Genomic DNA, 18706 nt, shown 5'->3' on the forward strand with positions numbered 1-18706 from the left:
GTACAATATGAGGATCCCATAATTTAATAATAAARTAAAATTTCTATAGAAATTTATTATTGGGAAATTTACTAGAAATTTTCTCAGGGAATCTCTAAATATAACATTTTACAGTTAATGTATACACATGTGTATTAAAGTAATTTTTTGAGAGACATAAATGAAAATATTTTAATTAAAATAAAACAAATTGTAAAAATAAATTGGATGCAAATAAAGCTTTAAGAATTTACTAAATTTATTTTCAAAATTTTAATAATTGTAAAAATTTATAAAAGTAAAATATTAATACATAAAGCTTTTAAAACAATGAATGAATAAAATGAGACTAAATTGATATATCATATAAAGGTGTGATACCTATAAAATAAAGTAAATTCTGATCACGTTTTACAACAAATGCTTAATTTATAACTGAATTAATGAATATTTTCACTTTTATAGGTAAAACTAAAATGAAAATATTAAAATTGTAAAATATGTCTAAAATTATTACTAAATTTCAAAATAATTTTTTCTATTTCATGATAATATTGAACAATATTTACAAAACTTTTCTTAAAATTTTATATTAATATTAATATTAAAACATATACTTAATATTATTATACTTATATATAATATATAATTTATTATTGTATGATATTCATAATAATTAAAATTAATGAACATTTTATGGCTAATGTGCGTAACATTACATTAGTCTACAATTTTATCAATAATCCAATTATGGAAATATACCTGTATATCGTAAATTATTTTTAATATACAATACTAGCTATATTTAGATAATCATAAATATAATTCATTGAAATGTGACTTTATTGAACTAATAAATTCAAATTTAAGTTTTATTTGTAGATATATTAAATATTTTGTTAGATTTTTTAAAAATCTTATAAAATTGTATAAATAAAATATGAAAATTAACAACATTATTTAATAATTCTATTTCAATTCAATTCAATATAATTATTAAAATTTATTATTATAAACTAGATATTTTGAACATTATAATAATATTTATAATAATAATAAATTTTCTTCATTAAGTTAAATTTTAAAATAGTATTACAAAATACTGTATATTAAATATTATATAATAAAGTTAAAATCAATGTTTACAAAAACAAAATTAACATTTAACCTTATATGTAATAAAATATTAATTAATTATTTTTATTTTAATAATCAATTATTAAAAATTTGTTATATATAAGTTACATAACTAATACAATTATGTATATAGTATAAAAAAGCTTGTTATACTGTATAATAATTAAATAAATTTTAATGAAATAAAAATAATTATATTGTTCATGTAATGATTACGTAATTTACATTAATGTAGAGTTTTATTATTTTGAAATTTATATTTTAATGTAAATTATTTTAATATATGATACCTATTATAATATTAATTTAATTTAAATTAAATACATCTAAAGATATTTAAGTTGAAAAAATATTATTTAAATATTATTACTTTATATTTATTATAGTCAGTTGAATGATTTTTGTTAATAGTTAATAATATACTGTACTATAATTGTTTATATTTAAAAAGTCAATAATAAAGTTCATAAATATTACTTTTTAATAAAATTATATATGCTTTAAATTTTATAAATGTTTAAATTTATATATTAAAATGTATAAAATTTATTTCTAAAATATTTTTAACTTAAAAAATACTTACAAAAACTATAATGATTATTTATGTTAMACTAATAAATAACTACAATATGTGAAAATATTACATTATATAGTAGTCGCCTAAATGATTGTTTAGACAAGTTTTCTAAATTTTATAATATTGTTACAAATAAGAGTTAAAAATCTAAAGTTAACATATCATCTGTTTAAAAATATATTTGCCTTTTATTACCACATTGTTTTAACTAATTTTTATTTAATAAAAAACATATAAAAAACAAAATAAACACTTATTATAATTTCTGAATCAAATACAATATTGTCTAAAATTATGTCTATTTTTATCTTCATCTAATTAAAGCCAAATAACATTTTAAAATATTAACATAAATCAATGAAAATCATAAGATATAAAATACAATTATTAACAATTGTCAATATAATACTCTCATAATCTAAAAAATTATATTTATATTTTATTAAATTTAATATTTTCTCATTGAATTAACATGCAAATAGTTTTGCAGTCAAATCAAAATAAATAAAATATTTTTTTTAGTTTATGAAAGTATTATATTAACAAATGTGACAAATAGTCTTATTAAAGATGAGTTAATCTATTAAATGACATCACATATCAAGCCATTAATCATAATACACGTGCAATGGGACGCACTGTACTTAACTTTTTTTTGATGAATTGTATGTTTTGTATATTTATAAGTTTCTACTAATGATAAGTATTAAAAAATTATAAAAAACAAATTTCTATTTTAATGAATAATTTTATCTAAAAACTTAAAATTATTGTTATGTGAAATAATTTCAAAATACTTTATTATTTGTCTTATTTTCTTATTCATTATCTATCAATTTTATATTTATTATATCAATTGACATTTATACTGAAATACTATAATTGATTTGAATTAAATATGATGTTTCAATAAAAAATAATCGACTTAATTTTTTATTATATTATTTTAAAATGTGTTATTAAAAGCATCTAAAAATTTGTTTAAAGAAATTACAATAAAAACTATAACATATTGTGAAAAATGCCATTTTTATATTTTTTTACAAAAAACAAGAAGATTTTCAAATATGACCATGATCATTTACATAATTGTTAGGCGAATATCAATGAAACAAATGCCAAATATCATGATTTTATATCATTTATAGTTATTAAATAAATTAGTTTTCAAATTTTGTTTCCTCCGCAAAGTAATTATACACTATTATACAGTATTAATACAATACTTATATCATAGTTATAAATTAAATTGAAATTTTCTAAATAATAAATAAATTACAATTAAGTTTTATTAATACTTTGTAAATAAATTAGATATAACTTATATCTTGATAGGAGGTGTGGGAGGAATAGATTTATTTAGGATTTCTATAAATCTTAATATAATTTATAAATTGCTGATTTGTTATATATATTATTAATTTTTTATTGTAGTTAAATAATTAAAATTAAAAAAATATTTGATATTATTATGTTGTTTGATAAATCTAATTTAATTTTAAATTTTATTTTATTTTCAAAATTATTTTACATTGTTTAATTTTGTACTTACATTTTGTTTTTTTATTTTGTATATATATATATATATATATATATATATATATATATATATACTGTTTATATATTACTTATACAATTAAATTTATTTAAATAAAACAATATATTCTGATAATTGAATCAATAATTTAATGTCGAAGTCATTTTATGCAATATTAACAAAAAAAGTATTAGTTAAAAAATATAAGTTTTTATACTAAAAATCAATAAAAAAATTTACATATTTATTATATTTTATGGTAAACGGTGTATTAAAGAAGATTTTTATTATTATATTATTTTACTTATATTTCTAATCAATATGTTTTAAAACAAAAAAGCTTTGACTTTATTGTTATTAAAAAAACAAAGACATTGATTAAAGAGGAGAAAGAAATACAAAAATTTCTGAATGTAAACAAAAATACTAAAAGTCTGGTAAACATAATATTATAGGAAAAAGTTATTTTTGGTAACAATACTAAACATTTTATTGAAAAATGTATTAATCAACAGGAAATTTATTGATTCAAATATTAAAGATGGTATTCATTATTATTATTATATTATTATTATTGTAGTGTATTAATTTTAATTTTATTTAGTTTTATACAAAGATTTTATTTATTTTTTAAATATATATATATATAATAAATAACTATTTAAATAAATATTTAATAATATAAAACAACATAATTATTCATAAATTTTAAATAAGATAACATTACTTTTTTTGTTAAACCAATAATTTTTTAATAATTAGTATATATATATATATATATATATATATATATATTATATATAAATAGTAACCTAATAATACATAAATGTTATAATTCTTATATTTAACTATTATATATATATATATATATATAATATAATATTTTGAAAAACATATTATTTATAATGAAATATATTTACGATTAATTATTAAAAAGATGATAAAATGAGATAAAATCAATAAAATTAAATAATATAACTGGTAATGACATAAATTATTGGTTTATAGACATTAATAATTAAATATTTATAAATTTTTCTTCAAAATAATCATCAAATGATCGAATGTATTATACAATAATTTCATATATATATGTATGTATATAATGAGCTTTACATTTATCGGATCAATGGTTGTGGAGATTTTCATAGATTATCATAAATTTATATTTGAGTTATTAGTGCTGATTATTATTATTATTACTTTTATTATTAATATTATTGATGTTGTTTTGTAATGCAAAACTTGCCGCAAATACAGTACAATTATACAGTACTCAAAATTAGTAGTAAAACACAGCGTATTTGCTCCCAATTCACATATCTATCAGACCATGGCTTACAGTTTACAGCCAAATATCTGGTTATTAAAACATTTACTGTATTATAGTTATTAAAGATTTTTTTGTGAATAACAACTTAAAAAATAGATAACACATAAACAAACTATTATTTTGTACGATATTTAACTCTAAATATTAATAACATTTATAATTAGTCAAAATATTATTATTATTGTTGTTATTATTAGAATTTTCCCCTCAAAATGAGGCACAGAATATACATTATATATAACGTTGAATGACATCAAACATATATAGAAAGCAACGGTGTCTTCATTATATCATTTATTCAATCGGACACACAATGACAGTGCAGTTATGACAGTGGACAGGGATTTCATATGTGTGTKTGTGTGTGTGTGTGTGTGTGTGTGTGTGTGTGTGTGTGTGTGTGTGTGTRTGTATGTGTTTGGTATGTTTGATGAGATGTTTTTATAAAACTACTAAAACTGAAAGGTCAACATCGATAACAACTACAAACAAATTTTTATTTTTAATATTTTTTTGTTGTGAAAAATGTCAAAATAAGTGTGTTGTTGATGTCATCAACATAACCACCAAAAATGTTATATTATATATATATATATATACGATAAAAAAGAAAACATTTGATGATTTTTTTCATTATTATTATTATCAATATATATATATATATAATATATATAAAACATCTTTTTTTTTGTTATTTAAATGTTATGTGTGAGAGACGTTTGTAAATAAGATGTTAAATATAAATAATAATAAGTAATAAATAAATTGCTTTTTTAAATATACTAAATGACTATTATATTTATGGCGTAAGAGTTCCAACAGATGAGACACCTTCACAACTGACGGTCGATGTGTGACACGACTGACAGACACACGTCAGCGCTTCCTTGTATTCATAATACCGGAGACCGGGAGGAGAGTCGGGATCGCAATGCTTGAGCCGTATTCGTCTAATTCGGGTCCTGTCCTGAATGCAAACCGGATGAAAGGATCGCTTGTATGGGAACCTCCAGTCGGCAATCTGTTGAATCATTTTAATATTTATATTATATCTCTAATTAATAAAATAAAACTTTCAATTTTAGTCTATTCCTAAAATTAAAGTAACTTTTAAAAAATATATTTAATTTAATTCTTAATTACCTAAATTACTAAAAAAATATTATAATTATAATTGGTATAGAATTAATAAACAAATAACATTTAGTTACTGTAAAATATTGTATGCTTAAATAAAAGTTATTATGAAATTTTAATTTATAATGGATAATAATTATTATTAGTCTGAAATAAGAAAATTGTAAATAATAATGTATTTCTTAGCAAATTATAAATCATATTTATTTTATTTATTATTAATTTTATTAGTTGTACTCTATTGTTTATAATAATAAAATACAATAATTGCATATTATAATATATTTACAAACGTGTGTGCATTAAATATTCATTTTCGGAAATAAATATAAACACTAATGTGATAATAGTTGTCATTTAAAATGTAATAAAGTATAACAATATTTGATTAAATTTTAGATTATTGTTATACATCCTGAACTTCAATATATTATGCAATTGATTGCATTTGAAAATGTTATTTTGTTATAGAATTTTAAAAAATTATATTAGATGTTTTAATTCATAAATTATTAAATGTTTGATTTTTAAACTAATTATAGATAAGTGTAAAAATTTTATTACTAAGATATTTTTATTATATAATTATAGATAACAATAAAGTATAATATCTTAATGTTTTTATATTGTACCGGTATATGTTAGATATGCTTTAAGACTCAAAAATTGCTTTTAAGGGAAATAATAAAATAAATATAATTCTCGTATAAAATTTATACCCATTGGTGAGACCCTAAAGACATAATAACTGAATTAAATTAGCCAAACATTAATCCAATATTTTTCGCTATAATAATTTGTTATTAACAATATATATAAATATTTTTATTTTATTTTGATAACAATTGTTGGCAAAATTTTTTTGAACATGCCAAATTACTAAAAAAATTTTAGCAAATAATAGCGGATATAAAATCGATTTTAATTATACAATGAGTACTATATTTTGAAGAATGAAAAAATCCTATTTTTATAAATTTGTATTATTTCAATATATTAAATATTTCAATTGATAAAATTAAATTTTTCTCAATTATGTTTAATAACAACTAAATAATGTTAGTTGTATAATAAACTAAAACTAAAACTTTTATATTGATATATTTTACAACAATATAGAGTACATGTAACCAAACATATGATTCACAAATTATTGACATATACTGTATGGAAGGCATAAAAAAATTGATTGAATAAGAAAAATATAATAATAAGATTTCATACAAAATCACTAATGCATTCCCCAGGTATTCATCACTTGAGGCACTCCATAGTTATAATGATTACAAAATAACTTAATTATCAGACTTATACAAACAATGTACAGTATATACAATTTATTGTATAAATTTATTTGAATTTTTTATGATATACCGGTAATGATAAAAATAAATCAAAATATCAGGTGTTATTATGTTAATACATGCAAAGATGCAAATGCAAGATAAAAGTAATCTCTAAAAAACAGTGATAGTATTGAATATGGTGTGGGAGATACAGTATTAGTCCAATCTTAAGACTCACTCCAATAGCATCACTACTTGTTTTTTTGTGAACCAAAATATAAGTAATCTTAATGTGTGTTAAGCTAATGACACTAATGGTGAAGACATCGGCTATTTATTAATAATCATATTAGCGATAAGTGATAATAAACATAACGTAAATGTAAATGTTAAACTTATTTATATGATATATTGTACTGTATTTATTGAATATTAAAGCTTATATATCTAATTTTTATTAAAGACCAATAAATGTCAAATATGATATATTTATCTTTTCTATTTATTTACATTTTTACAAAAAAAAATCCTAATATAATAAACCAAAATTTGTGTTTTTAACAAAATTATTAATAAAATTATATGAGTATATTTAGCAAATTGAACGTGTATATAGTTATATAATACTAAATATAGCATAAAGGTAATATTGATAATTAGTTTAGTTTATTTGGAATGTACACAAAATTTTCTAGAATTGTAACTAATTAATTGAAATTTAATAAAATTAATATATATTTATTATATACAATGTTGTACTTAAAATAGTCGCAACTAAAGTCATATGACAAATATAGTCAAAAATTGTAATTTAATAGACATAAAAGCTTTTTTTAAAAAAATTAATAATTTATTTCCTAGAAATTTGTTAAATTCTGTATTATAGGGTTGTATTCATATTTGATAACAAATATATAGTATTTATATTTACTGTACTAATATATTGTACTACATATATATATATATATATAACATGCAATACAATAACATGTAGTATAGAGCATATATAATAGATAAAAGTATTGTATGCCTCACCTCTCCGGAGTCACACCGACCCCAACAGGACATAGCGGTGATGTATTCCCAGCACTGGCGACCACTCGAGTCGGTTCGGGTGGCTTTGAATGTATACTCCCGTCGGTGGCATTCAAGTGTTTGTCGCGAATTGATAATTGGTTTGACTATATCCTTGTCTACTGTTGATAATTCATACGTGTAATGACAGCAAACCGTTATCCATATAACTATTGTTGGTATTAATATTTGGTTGTATTTTAACAACATTATTATTAGTATTATTATTATTGTCTTTTTGTGAGTATGTAATCTAAGTATATGTAAAGTTGATGTATATTAGCACAGGTAGTAGTTTTCCTGATATTTATTTCTTTTTTCCCTTAGTTTTTCATCCAGTTTGTACACATTGTGTACCCAAACTTCACGTCCAAACCGATATATGGCTGTAAATAAAGACAATTATTATTATTTTCAGTTTTGTGTTGTGTGTGTGTGTGTAATGTAAATAAAAATAACTATATTAATAAAATATGACTTTAAGTGACACATCTTGAGTGCACTTTCTCTAGACATTCACATATATATAATTTATAAACAGTATATAATAATACTGTATTTAGTTTATTGAATAAAATAATAGCAAAACATGACAAATGGTTAGCACATTATGTGTTTTGTCACTACAATTAGTTATTCACAACTATTGAAAGATAGTTTCAATCTTTAAGCGTAAACATACTATATATACAAAGTTATGTATTGTGTGTATGTATTGTGTGTGTCTAATGTGATGTATGTAAACGATGCGAAAAAAAGTTATCTCCTCAGAGATATTCACATGTTTTTCATCTACTGTTTCATTGTTTTCTCATATATTTCATGAATTGTAATCATAGCCCCAAAAATGTTGGGCTATTTTAATATAAACTTATGCTTATTATGTCATTTGTATGCGATTTACATTACTTAAAGTCACAATTTTTTGGTACTCAACAGATAAAAACAGATTTAACACTCATATATACGGTATATATTGCTATTAATATTACAGTCCTAATAAAAATGTACGTCAATAGTGTCTATCGATTATACCTTAAATACAAAGTAGTTTTGCAATAGTTTTTTGAACTCAATAACAATATAGTCGAAAAAATACAGAATTATGTGTACAAATATATGTTAAACTATAATATTTGCAAAACAACTTCAAATGTAAATTTAATAAAACAATTGTTTTGTCGAATGAATTTTAAGTTATCATAAATAAATGCAATTTAATCTTATTTGAGCTTTTATTTCACGTATTAAATCAAATTATTGTTTTGCTTAAAAAACTAGTTATTATTTATATTATTATTATTTATTATTATTGTTATTATTATAAAAAGTCAAAAATTAACTTTCATATTATAAAAACTATTTTGTATAATATATAGGTAAAGGTATGGGTACTTTTAAAAACAGATTAAAAAATGATAAATGTAAATAAATGAATAGAGAAATCAATAGTAAAATAGTTATAAACTTATTACATAAAACAAATATTTTACTACAAATCAAGTTTACTATTAAATTAAATTCAAATTTTTATTAAACTGTTGTTTTTCTATTTATTTTATCTTTATAATAATGTTATATAATTATAAATGTGTCATAAATATATTAAGTTCATCTTTGATAAATTCACTTGGTAATTTTAAGTATTTATAGTATATTATTTTGATTATTTATTCACCAATTATGTTTAATGATAATCATTGAAAAATAAGTACTAAACTTTTTTTTAAATAAAATTATTTGAATAAAATGTTCAATTTATTTTATATTAAAGATAATTAAATATAATTATATAAATTATAATGTACTTAAATGTAAGATAATTTTATTATAAATTATTTATGGTTATAATGTAAAATATAATTTAGTTCAAAATTTAGTAAAATAATGTTTATGATATATCTCGTTGTAATTATTAGCTTTTAAAATAAGATATAAGATTATTAGATTTTATACAGTTTAATGCATATATGTATGCATTCAATATATATCTAATACAATAATTTTTGTAAATATTTATAAATATTTTACGTCATATATCATTTAATTAAAATTTTAAAATTGATATACAAGTAATTTACTTCAACTTATAGGTAATCAGCCCCAGGTTGTAATGTCAAAAATCTTTAAATTTATTGAAAGTTTAATAAAATTTAAAATGTTTTTCAAAACAATTTTAATTTTTAGAAATAATTATTTAAATGATCTTATTTTTTAAGTATGAACTTTAATTATCAAAAGAATACTTATTATTAAAACTATTAATTAACTCAAAATTATTAATTAAAACATTACTATTACTATTATTTTTATAAAAAAATGTCACGTTTATTTAATTATTTTGTTTTATCTATAATATATATATATATTATTGTTTTTAGGATAATTGAAAACTTTAATGTAAATTGCAATGAAAACTCTTAAACATTACTTTAATGAAAAWAGTATTTATTATATCGACATTTATTATATAAAATTAATAACTAAAATACCGGTATTAATAGTGAAGCAATAATGATAATGTTGATATAGTATTATTAAAAAATAAATGTTTTCAAAAGATTTTTATTTATTATCTTATAAAAATAACTCTAATAGATATTACTATATTTATATTTCAATAAAATATTTATTTTGGATATTATACTACAGTTTATTACTTATTTTGTTATTACTATCACTACTGAGAAATGCAAAAACATGTTTTATTAATGTTAACATATAAAATATTATTCTGTTTAAAATTTATTATTTTTAAAAATAAACAATTTGTTTTTATTAAATATATGTTGACTGAATACAAAAAAAATATTCAAATAATCTACATAAGAACTTGTCATATTAAAAATTTATTTATATTGTGAATGTTCATGGTAAAACCAATATGAAAAACTACAATAAAAATATTTAAAAAATTTTGTTTAAAATTTTCATTATAATTATTTGGCAATTTAATCCAAATTAATTAAAGTTATATATAAAATTTTAAACAAAATTTTTTAATTTTTTAAAATTTGTCATATATTTTATATAATGATCTAAATTTATCGATTATTTATAAAATTTTAGAAATACCATTATTTTGCACATTTATGTATATGTATTAATTTAAATTTAAAATTCATAAGTAATTATTATTAATTTAAACCATGATAGTATTCAGTTTTCATTTTTTGTTAATAATTTTTTCATTACTTTTTATTTTAATAATGAATAAAAACAGGTATTAAATTAATTAAATTAAAATTGTCAATGTAGTTTAGTAAATTTACATATAATATCATATAATGCTTTAAATATTAATTATATTAATAAAAAACAAATTGTATTTTTTATTTGTCAATTACTTTCTATATATATTTACTTTTGTAAAATAATATATAAGTTGTTAATACGACAAATCCATTTCTTAACAATTATATGTTATGAGTCTCTTAAGAGATTTCACTCAAATTTACTATTTTTTTCAAAACTACATTTAAGTTTAATATAATATGTAGTTTTGTCGTGTATTTTAAATTATAGAACTTTGTTATATCATTGTTAATGTTTGTCTCAACATAATTGACATTTAATTTGAAAAAACTTCAAACTATAATATTTGTTGGCATTTGAGTCAACTATTTTTATTATTTTTTTAGTCTATCATTCTTTGGGCTATAATTGTTTTGTTGACAATTGAGAAGACATGTAAAATTAATTTGATTTTTTTAATACAACAATTTTTTTTAATAAAAAACAATTCATCATTTTTAGTAATAATATATATATATATATACAATATAATTTAATTTGCTTATTAATGATTTATGAATTGTATAACATATTACATAATTACATATACAGTATATAAACAAATTTTTTAAAAATATTTTATTAATATTTAAGTTTATTGCTATAAGTTAGTATAAAAATTGATAAATTAGTTATATATTTTTTATTACTAAAATATTTTATTTATTAATGTTTTAATTTGTAATTACATTATAAAATATCTAACAAATATTGTTAATACAATTAGTAATTCATTGAAAATTGAGAAAAATTGCACTAAACTAACAAAAATAATAATTTACTATTTAATGGTTTTATTATATAGTGAATGAATTCCCGAGTGATACCCAAGTCTATCAATGTTTAAGTACTTATTTTGTTCTTTAAATATATTTTGTTAACAAAAAAAATTGAGTAAAACTTTATATAATTAGAAACACCTCTTTGTGTGATTGCTATTGAAATAAACTTACTTTCAACACAAAATCAAAATTAGGTTTTATAGCAATCAGTGAAAGAAACTTATTTTAATTATAACATATTATTTACAAACAATGCTTTAGTAAACAAATTTTTATATAATTAACAAATTTTTATATAATTAACAATAACTAATTTTTATATATCTGTTAAAGTAATTCTTACAGATATTGAATAATTAATTTGTAATATAAATTAATAAATATATTTACTAGTTAATGAAAAATTGTTTATATAATGTATAATGTTTGTGTAATGTTTGTTTTATTTAGATTAATGAAATAAAATTAATGATATTAAAGCATAAATTAATATCTAAATTAAGAATTAGTTTGCGGTTGTTTTTTGCAAATTGAATAAAATTGAATAAAATTTATGTAATAAATCTATATATAATGAGACAATTAATAATTTTATTGTATTTATTTATATTTGTGCTCAATATCTATATTAATGATTTGATGATATACAGCTAAAAATATTTTTAATTAATATAAGACTATTAAGAAAATTTTGTTCGTCAAAACAGTTTTATTATTATATAATTAAACAATTAATATACAAATAATAATCTCTAACTTCTCTATAGTAACCAATAATATGAGTTTTTTTTAATACAAAATGTATATGTTATATGATTTTATTAATATTAATCTATTAAAATCTATATATAAATACAGTATATATATATATATTATTAAAACATACAATATTTATAGAATAAGCATAACTATATTAATTTATTAAAATATAAATTACATTGAATTTAATGGGTGTTTAACAAATAAAAATTTGCATAAAATATAAAAGTAAATTTCTCTCAATTTAAGTCATTTTTATACATATAAAGCTTTATTTTTAAGCTTTTGTTAATAAAATAAAAATGGTGGTTTTATTTTAAAAAACAGTTTTACTTTCTTAATACCAATATCATATTATTTATTATATCATACATTATTTACAATTTAAATACAATTTAATTTAATTATGAAATTTATTCAATTAAGTTTGATTTTATTAATTTATAAATAACAATTTCTAATCATTTATTCATTATGTATATAATTAGATATAATTAGATTATTTATGTTAACATTAATATTAGATTATTTTGTTATTATTAAGATTATTATTAAAATTTAATAAAAAAAATTCATATTATATATTTTKTAATTAATAACAACAAAAGTTATTACTAAATTATGTTTAATACTGTTCAAACAAACTATGAACGCAATAAATAATAACATATTATTAAATACATTGATTTTTTGTAAACMYTATGTCTTACATTTTGTTTATTGTTATAAAATTTATATATTTACCAAACATTAAATTCTATTCAACTTTCACATACACTTTTCAAGCTTTTACATACACATACACATACACATACACATACACATACACATACACATACACATACACATACACATACACATACACATACACATACACATACACATACACATACACATACACATACACATACACATACACATACACATACACATACACATACACATACACATACACATACACATACACATACACATACACATACACATACACATACACATACACATACACATACACATACACATACACATACACATACACATACACATACACATACACATACACATACACATACACACATACACATACACATACACATACACATACACATACACATACACATACACATACACATACACATACACATACACATACACATACACATACATTAAAATATAGTTGTTAGAGATATTTAATATACATTTCAAAATACATATAAAATATAATGCATTGAATTACTGTAGAACTTATAAACAATTCAAAATTGAACCAAACATTAAAACCAAAATCGATTTTAAAAATAATTAGATAATTACAAAAGTATTTTAATTGTTTAATATATAATCAACAAAAAACTAAATTATTTTCAAACTTAATTTAAACTGTTTATATTTAATTTACTTACATTGTTATCAGCTAAAAACACAATGTTTTTTTTAATAAACCAAATTTTAAATCATTAGTTACTTACTATTGAAAGTTAAATTTTTGTTGAACTAAGTAAATATCGAGTTTCTCAGTGTAAACTATATATATACTGTATATAATAACTAAATTAATTATTTTAATTTTATCAATTTGTATACATATATAATATTAACTAAATTTTATTTTACATGTAACATGTCATTAATTATCACAGTTAATTCAAATTATAATATAATTGCTTATTTATAATTATATTAGTAATTAAATAAAAAACACCAATCATATTAAATATGATCATATTAAATAACTGTAAAAATATAGTAATTTACAATTGATATACAAATTCAGTTGACTTTTATAGACTTTGATAGACGTATACATTGATGTGTGGGAGTGTATGAGTCAATAGATAAGTATTTTAAACATTTATACACAAGTATTCGTTTGAAGCTTTAAGTTAGATATAAATAAAATTAATAATTTATTTCAATATAATAACTAATTATTATTTTACGCTTTAATTATAAATATTATATTTATAATGTCGTTAGATATATTATATTAATAATACTGAATAAATAAATATTACTAAATATATAGGTGATTATAAATTTTATTTTTGAAATATTTTATATTAATAAAGTTTATAATGAATTTATTAATAGTTAATTTCTGAAAGTTTTATAATAATTATAACTATTGACATTTCCTCTATTATGCCTATAAACTTAAGATTAATATTTAAAATACATAATTATTTATATTCTATTGATATTTTTTTATCTAGATAAAATGTTAATTTAAAAAAAAAATAAACTATGATAAGTAACTTTAATACCATGAACAATGTATATTGTGTATTAATATTTTTAAAAAGTTAAATATTTTAAATTTAAAAAAATGTATTTATAGTACAATATTTATTATATTATATTATTATTTAAATCAATAAATCTTAGACATAATAAAATTTGTATAAAATGTGTAAATGATAAGCAAATGACAAATCAATTTTACTTTATAGTATTAATAATGTTTTATTATTTGTATGTACATTATAGGCGCTATTGTGGTTAACCATTATATTTGTTGCACCACTTTTTGGCCGATGATTTATATTGTATTTCACGTCACAATCGGTTCGTTACGTCAAACAACAAAACTTTTTATCTTTTAAATCATACAATTCATTGAATTTTAAGATTTGTATAGAAATTTAAATAAACAATAAGAGTCTAAACAAAAATCATCAATTTATTCGTTGCATATTTTTTTTAATTTTATTGGTCAAAGTTCACTACTACATGAATTTTAAACATTATTACAAAATAGTTATTTTTAGATTTAAATACTATAATAAATTCATAATTTAAAATTTCTTATATATTAAATACTGTATATAAAATTTAAATATTATATGTACTGTATATGAATATTTTCATGAAAGTTTTTTGTCGTTGTTTTAAATAAATGATTGTTTTTAATCAAATAGCTTTTTCAATGAGCTAACAATAACTTACAGTAACCTAACTTTAAATTTTACAATGATTTGCAAATATTAAGATAAATGAATTAAATATAACAAATAATAATAAACTGTCGACCAGTTTAGGACATTGACAAATGAGTTCAAATAAATACATATTAAAAATAATTCATATATATATATATATATATATATATATATCATTTGAGATTGTTTTTGTCATATTATTAAAGATTTCTTTTATAAATTGATATATTTTATGATTTTATATTATAATTAACTACAGGTATATCATAAAATTTGTCATTTTTATAATATTAATTTATATCATTTAAATATATTAAATTTATATTAATGTATTAAATTTTTTTATTACTTTCAGTAACTATTATAAAACAGTTAGCAACTATAAATATATAAAATATGAAATGTTTGTATTTTAAACAATTTATTTCATAATCTTAGAAAAAATTGCACAAAATAATGATATTGTTTTCAGTTGAAAATAAGTCATACAAATAATTTCATATTACGTTTACAAATGAAATCTTACAAAAATATAAGTAAAAAAATAAATTATAAATTTATAAATTATAAATAAAAAAAACTTCATTAAAAATATCTTAAATGCGGTAAATAACTTATATTTTTATACAAATACACAATATTTAATATTAAATAGTTAGAAATATACTTATAAAATGYCAATTACTTACGTAATAAAAATATATTGAATTYAACAATAAATTTATTGAGTTTATTATTAATCTATTGATAAATTGATTTATATTTACCTAGTTTTAAAATTAATTATAGATTAAATGTATATGTATTTTACTAATAATAGCAATTATTGTATATATTTTATACTGTATAATAAGTAATTATTTTTATTGTAAATTATCAATATATATATATATATATATATATAATTAATTATGTAAAAAATAACATTAAATTTATTTATAGTTTAAAATATATTAAAAATATAAAAATAAATGTCCTCATTATTAATAATAATAATAAATAAGTAACTCTTGTTAAGAAAATTAATCAATAATATTATGAAAACAATTTCAACATTGAAACAATAATATAAATTAAAATATTTTTTTTGTAAATAAAAATGTAATTTTTATATTTACACAAAAATGTTAAACTTAACTTACTTTGTTTTTATTAGTTTAAACGTCGATCAACTGTTTTGAGTCCAGAGTTATACCAATAAATTTTCAATGAAATAATTATATTTTCATGAATCAACTTATTTAAAAAAAAATCAATTGATTATATGTAAAGTCAGTGTAATTTAAATTATTATTTAGTAAATAGTTTTCTTTAGTTTAATAGTGTTTGATGTGATAGATGTGCTAATGATATGATCTATAGTACACCTTTCGGTTAGAAAAAGTATGCCTTTAGTCTAACGTCTCATTGGTTTACCTGCACTCCCACACAACACACACGTCTAACGCAATCATAATATATTGTATTAAAAACTATCCGTATTTGAGACCAACATATCGGGCCATTACTACTATCTGGTGATCACTCGTGTTATTAAACAAATGTTTGAACAGTTAGTAATATATTTAGAGATCAATAAAATTGTTAAGCATATCAACTCCAGATGATAACACTGTCGCAAAAAATGTTTTAACTGTATAAATAAATTTCAAAAATAATAAATTATCAATTTTTCTTAAATCTAGTAAAATTTATAATATTAAGTATTTTATTTTGTATTTTATTATAGAAACTACTTTTTAAAAATATATATCCTAAAAATTCCTATATTTAAACCTAATATAAGCTAATGCCGTATATACTGTATATTTGTTATAAGGTATTGTACAGTATATCAAAAAAAGTATTGATATTATAGTAATAAAGTATTATACAGTATATAGTATTCAAAGTAATGTCAATAGATTTTTTTAGTCTATTATTTATAATATAAAACTTGAAGTTTGACATTATTTTATATACTAGTATTAACTATAACAATGTCTAGTCAAATAAATATTTTACAATTTACAGTCAGTATATTTAGTATAAAAAATATTTTTTTTTGAAACAAAATATTTTTCAATACTATAGATATTATGATATTAATATATTAAATATAATCTATAGTTATTTTTATTAAAAATATCTTTCAAGCACCAATTATAAATTATTATAATTGATGCTTAAATAGTAGAATTTAGTATAATAGTATAAATTTATTAATAAAATTATTATATAGTATAATATTTGTAATGTATTATAATAAAAATTTTAACAAAAATTAGTTTTAACATTTTTAAACATACGTAATTTTTTAATTATTAACTGAGTTATTTAAAAAATGTCAATATATTATAAAGTCAAAATCTAATTATTTTTAAGTATGCAACAATTATGTATATTGTATATATATATATATATATATAAATAATATTTTATGTAAAATTTATACAAAATTGTATTTAAAAATATTAATACAAATAATAATTTCATTAAATGTGTAAACATATCATCTGCATCATCAAAATTAAATAAATATATTATTACATCAATGATAATAATTATGTTAAAAGTTATTTTACAAATATATAAATTACTAAAATATATTTATATATATATATAATTTATTTAAGTACTAAAAATATTTTTTTTGCAAGCGATATTATTTATTTATGCGTACACCATGTTTTTGGTTAATTATTTGTAAATTTTAGTGTATAATAAATACTTATAACTTATGTAATATACTGTATTCACATTATTATTACATATAATCTAAAAAGTCTTTAAAAGTATATTATATCATATAAATAATAAATGACTTTATTTTAAATTATTTTATTTTAATAAATCGTTAATTACAATTTATAATTTTAAAAGATGACATTTT

The 18706-nt window shown here is 18.0% G+C and overlaps 2 protein-coding genes across 3 annotated transcripts in view; one reads left to right on the plus strand and one right to left on the minus strand.

The window, feature by feature from the left end:
- The window catches only part of LOC128952977 (IDLSRF-like peptide), a 134827-nt gene that overhangs the window by 76907 nt on the left and 39214 nt on the right, over window positions 1-18706 (plus strand). The window lies entirely within an intron of this gene.
- Window positions 5363-8294, minus strand: LOC128966279 (thyrostimulin beta-5 subunit-like). The gene is made up of 2 exons (XM_054313127.1): window positions 8022-8294; window positions 5363-5584 (listed from the first exon to the last, which is right to left on the minus strand). The coding sequence occupies exons 1-2, from the start codon at window positions 8268-8270 to the stop codon at window positions 5363-5365; spliced, it is 471 nt and encodes a 156-aa protein (XP_054169102.1). The 5' UTR covers window positions 8271-8294.

Source organism: Oppia nitens, unplaced genomic scaffold, assembly GCF_028296485.1.
Source record: "Oppia nitens isolate AA-2021 unplaced genomic scaffold, nextdenovo-longstitch-racon4-pilon3 scaffold1_pilon_pilon_pilon, whole genome shotgun sequence".
Lineage (NCBI taxonomy): Eukaryota > Metazoa > Arthropoda > Arachnida > Sarcoptiformes > Oppiidae > Oppia > Oppia nitens.